Source organism: Seriola lalandi, unplaced genomic scaffold (genome assembly GCF_002814215.2).
Source record: "Seriola lalandi dorsalis isolate HSWRI2012SDOR001 ecotype SW California unplaced genomic scaffold, Sedor1 jcf7180002054870, whole genome shotgun sequence".
Taxonomy (NCBI): domain Eukaryota; kingdom Metazoa; phylum Chordata; class Actinopteri; order Carangiformes; family Carangidae; genus Seriola; species Seriola lalandi.
In genome coordinates, this window is record NW_019525423.1 from 94,524 (window position 1) to 98,233 (window position 3,710).

At 44.0% G+C, this 3,710-nt stretch overlaps 1 protein-coding gene across 1 annotated transcript in view; it reads left to right on the top strand.

Annotated features, from left to right (window-relative positions):
- The window catches only part of LOC111671160 (sodium channel protein type 2 subunit alpha-like), a gene marked incomplete at its 3' end in the record, with an annotated part of 101,925 nt that overhangs the window by 60,246 nt on the left and 37,969 nt on the right, over nucleotides 1-3,710 (top strand). The window contains exons 16-18 of the mRNA XM_087179818.1: nucleotides 695-868; nucleotides 2,298-2,459; nucleotides 2,550-2,748. Coding sequence (XP_087035944.1) covers nucleotides 695-868; nucleotides 2,298-2,459; nucleotides 2,550-2,748 — 535 coding nt within the window. The remainder of the gene's footprint in view (nucleotides 1-694; nucleotides 869-2,297; nucleotides 2,460-2,549; nucleotides 2,749-3,710) is intronic.

The following is a 3,710-nucleotide window of genomic DNA, read 5'->3' on the forward strand; positions in this document are numbered from 1 at the left end:
ACACTGAGATGGATTTTATATCTTCTGATGGATCAACACTTCAAATAAAACACAGAAGAAGAAGAAAATATGGTATGATGTTAGCTTCCATGCTAACATTAGCATGTCAGGTCAGTGTGCTGGAACGTCCCTTTGTTCTCAGCAGCTGAGCTCCTGTTGGCTTTTAAAGAACTTCAGCTGCAGTTATAGGAGGTGACATGTCTGTGTGTGTGTGTGTGTGTGTGTGTGTGTTTGTGTGTTTGCATTTGTGTGTGAACCTAACCCATTCTGAAATGTCCTACCTTTTGGCTAACTCTGCCCTTCATTTAGCTCTGTGTGTGTTTGTGTGTGTGTCCTTACCTGACTGTCTTTGTGTCCCTGCTTGTATGTGTCCACATTTTAGCTTTGTGTGTGTGTGTGTGTGTGTGTGTGTGTGTGTGTGTGACACAGCTCTCTCCAATATCCTTAGAGCTCCTGGTGTTCGTCACTGCTTTAGATTTCTTGTGAATCCTTTATTACTTCAGAACATTTAATTGGTTCTTTTACTCAGATTTAATATCTTCAGTTTGATTTGAATTACAGACACATTGAGTCTTTTTGTAAAAATAATCCAGATATAATTCACTGCTGCATTCGGCTGTTAAAAGGTTAATTATGTCTTATGTCTTAATTTTGCATGTGTTTAAATTCCTCCTGGTCTCTGGTTCCGTGTCAGGTGTTCTCAGGGATCTTCACAGCGGAGATGGTTCTGAAGATCATCGCTCTGGATCCGTACTACTACTTCCAGACGGGCTGGAACATCTTCGACAGCATCATCGTCTGCCTCAGCCTCATGGAGCTGGGCCTGTCCGACGTGGAGGGGCTGAGCGTGCTGCGCTCCTTCAGACTGGTGAGTCCTGAAAACACAGCGGGAAAACTCTTCTACACACCGAGCGAAGGAGTTCAGTTACAGACGGAAGAGTTATTCGTTTTCATGCACATGACGTGATCGCAGAAAGAAACAAAGACCATGTTTGACTCTGAAGAGACCAAACAAGTGTATTAGCAAAAAATAATAATAATAGAGAAAGTGGCTTGTATCAAAGCCCTGAAAGGCGAGTGAAAACAACCCCTGAGAGGCAAATGATATATGAAGTTCTTTCTTCCAAGAAAAAAAGAAAATGACTTTCCTCTCACGGCTTCTTTTCACAGACAAAAAAAAACCTTTTTTGTTTTCAAAATTTAAATTTTTGTTGCGGAAAAAAACAGACAAAAACATTTTTTTTAATATCTGTGAAAACCAACCTGAGCAGCAGGTGAATAGAAAATCTTTTGAAAAATGATCCTGGCAATAAAAAATAAAGTAGAAATTGACTTTCCTCTCCGGCTTCTGCAGCTCGTCAAGAGAAAATAAATAAACAGCGACAGTTTGATCAAAAAGAACAAAAACAAATAAAAGCAGTGAAGAGCAAAAGAAAAAGAGAACAATGAGCTGTGTGAGCTGGTTGATTGACAGCTGGTGGGCCAATGAAGTGGCAGCGTTGGGCGTGACGTGTCACAGCACACGGGGGGGATGTGATGATTGGCCGATGATTAGCGATGTCACTCAAAACAGAAGTTCAGCTGCGGCCGACCTCACGGTGCCGCCGAACAAAGAAAAACAAGACGAGGACGGTGGCTGTCAACATCACCCCGCAACACACACACACACACACACACACACACACACACACACACACACACACACACACACACACACAGGGATCCTTGAAGGCTGTCTGCGTCAGTCTCTCTGAGTGTCACTCTGGGTATTGTCAGGTTCTGCTACAGGCGAACACACAAACACTAATAAACAAACACACGTTCACTTTGATTCTTTCTTTTTCTTTCTGCCTCTTCTTTTGTTTCTCTTTGGTTTCTTTGTCTTTCTTTCCTCTGTTCTCTTTTTTCTTTGTTCCTTTTGTTTTTTTCTTCTTCCTCCGTTTTAATTTTCTTTCTTTTATCTCGGATGTCCTTCCCTCGTTCTCCTCGTTCTCCTCTTGTCAAGAAAACTAAGAGATGTTATAGACAAACAAACACGACATGAAGCTCCTGTTATTTTCCTATTAGTAGTAACACAGGAAATGCGCATAAAATGAGAATTATGTCCATAAGTCTGTTGCCCCATTGCATGCTGGGAGGTTTTGCTACAATACAGACTCAAACAAACTCTTAATTTGAGGTTGACTCCAACAGGGATTTTCCATATTTGTCCTTTACTTCCAACTTCATTTAATCTAAACAGGAAATACCACTTAGGACTACTTTTATTTTGAAATTCTCTCTCTTTTTCCTCCCAGCTGCGTGTTTTCAAGCTCGCTCGCTCATGGCCGACTCTCAACACCTTGATCAAGATCATCGGGAACTCCATGGGCGCTCTGGGAAACCTGACGCTCGTCCTCGCCATCATCGTCTTCATCTTCGCCGTGGTGGGCATGCAGCTGTTTGGAAAGAACTACCAGGTAACGTGTCTGACCTCTGACCTCTGATCATGACATCACAGGTGTGAGAGTCTACAGATGGGTTACATCACTCTCTCTCTCCACCTTCAGGACTGTGTGTGTAAGATCTCGAAGGACTGCGCTCTTCCTCGCTGGCACATGAAGGACTTCTTCCACTCCTTCCTCATCGTGTTCAGGGTTCTGTGCGGCGAGTGGATCGAGACCATGTGGGACTGCATGGAGGTCGCGGGTCAGCCGCTCTGCATTCTCGTCTTCATGCTGGTCATGGTCATCGGAAACCTGGTGGTGAGTGACCTTTCTTCGGTAAACTCCGCCGGTGTCATGGCGGCTGTGTCGAGCACTGAAACCGCGCGAGGAGGAGTCACCTGTGGTCTGAACTGAGGTCACACACGAGAAACAACGACGCTAGAAAACAGCGGCGGGAAACACACGAGGACAGGAAGTAAATCTGAAACGAGAGGAGAGTTAGGGATATCAAAATAAAACAGGAAGTGTGTAAAAAGACGTGAATCAAACATGAGGCGTGGATGTGGTGTTTGTCGATCTTCAGGCTGGAAGTTATATAACTGATGACTGGTGACCTCTGACCTTTACATGTGGCAGTAATTTCCAGAACAGTTTGAAAGAGCTGCTGGTCGTACTGGTGTGTGGTACTGGTGTGTGGTACTGGTGTGTGGTACTGGTGTGTGGTACTGGTGTGTGGTACTGGTGTGTGGTACTGGTGTGTTGTACTGGTGTGTTGTACTGGTGTGTGGTACTGGTGTGTTGTACTGGTGTGTGGTACTGGTGTGTGGTACTGGTGTGTTGTACTGGTGTGTGGTACTGGTGTGTGGTACTGGTGTGTGGTACTGGTGTGTGGTACTGGTGTGTGTTACTGGTGTGTGGTACTGGTGTGTGGTACTGGTGTGTGGTACTGGTGTGTGTTACTGGTGTGTTGGAGCAGGTCACGTGTTGAACCTCAGAACTTTTCTGCAGGATCAGGGTTCGTGTACTTGACGACCAACGAACTTTCGGTTTGAAAAGAGAAAATCAAACCGAGAAACAGCTCGTTTCCTAATTATCTGAAAACGGATCAATTTCTTTTTTGTTTTGTTAATGAAAACCAAAAAGTTTTTTTTTTCTTCACTATTGATTATAAATGGAAATTTGGAAAATACCTGTGGGGAAATCTCTCTCTCTCTAACTGGAAGCATGAGCAGCTCAGTGGTGTTTTCATCATGTAGAACAAGCGTAATCACCTACACACACACA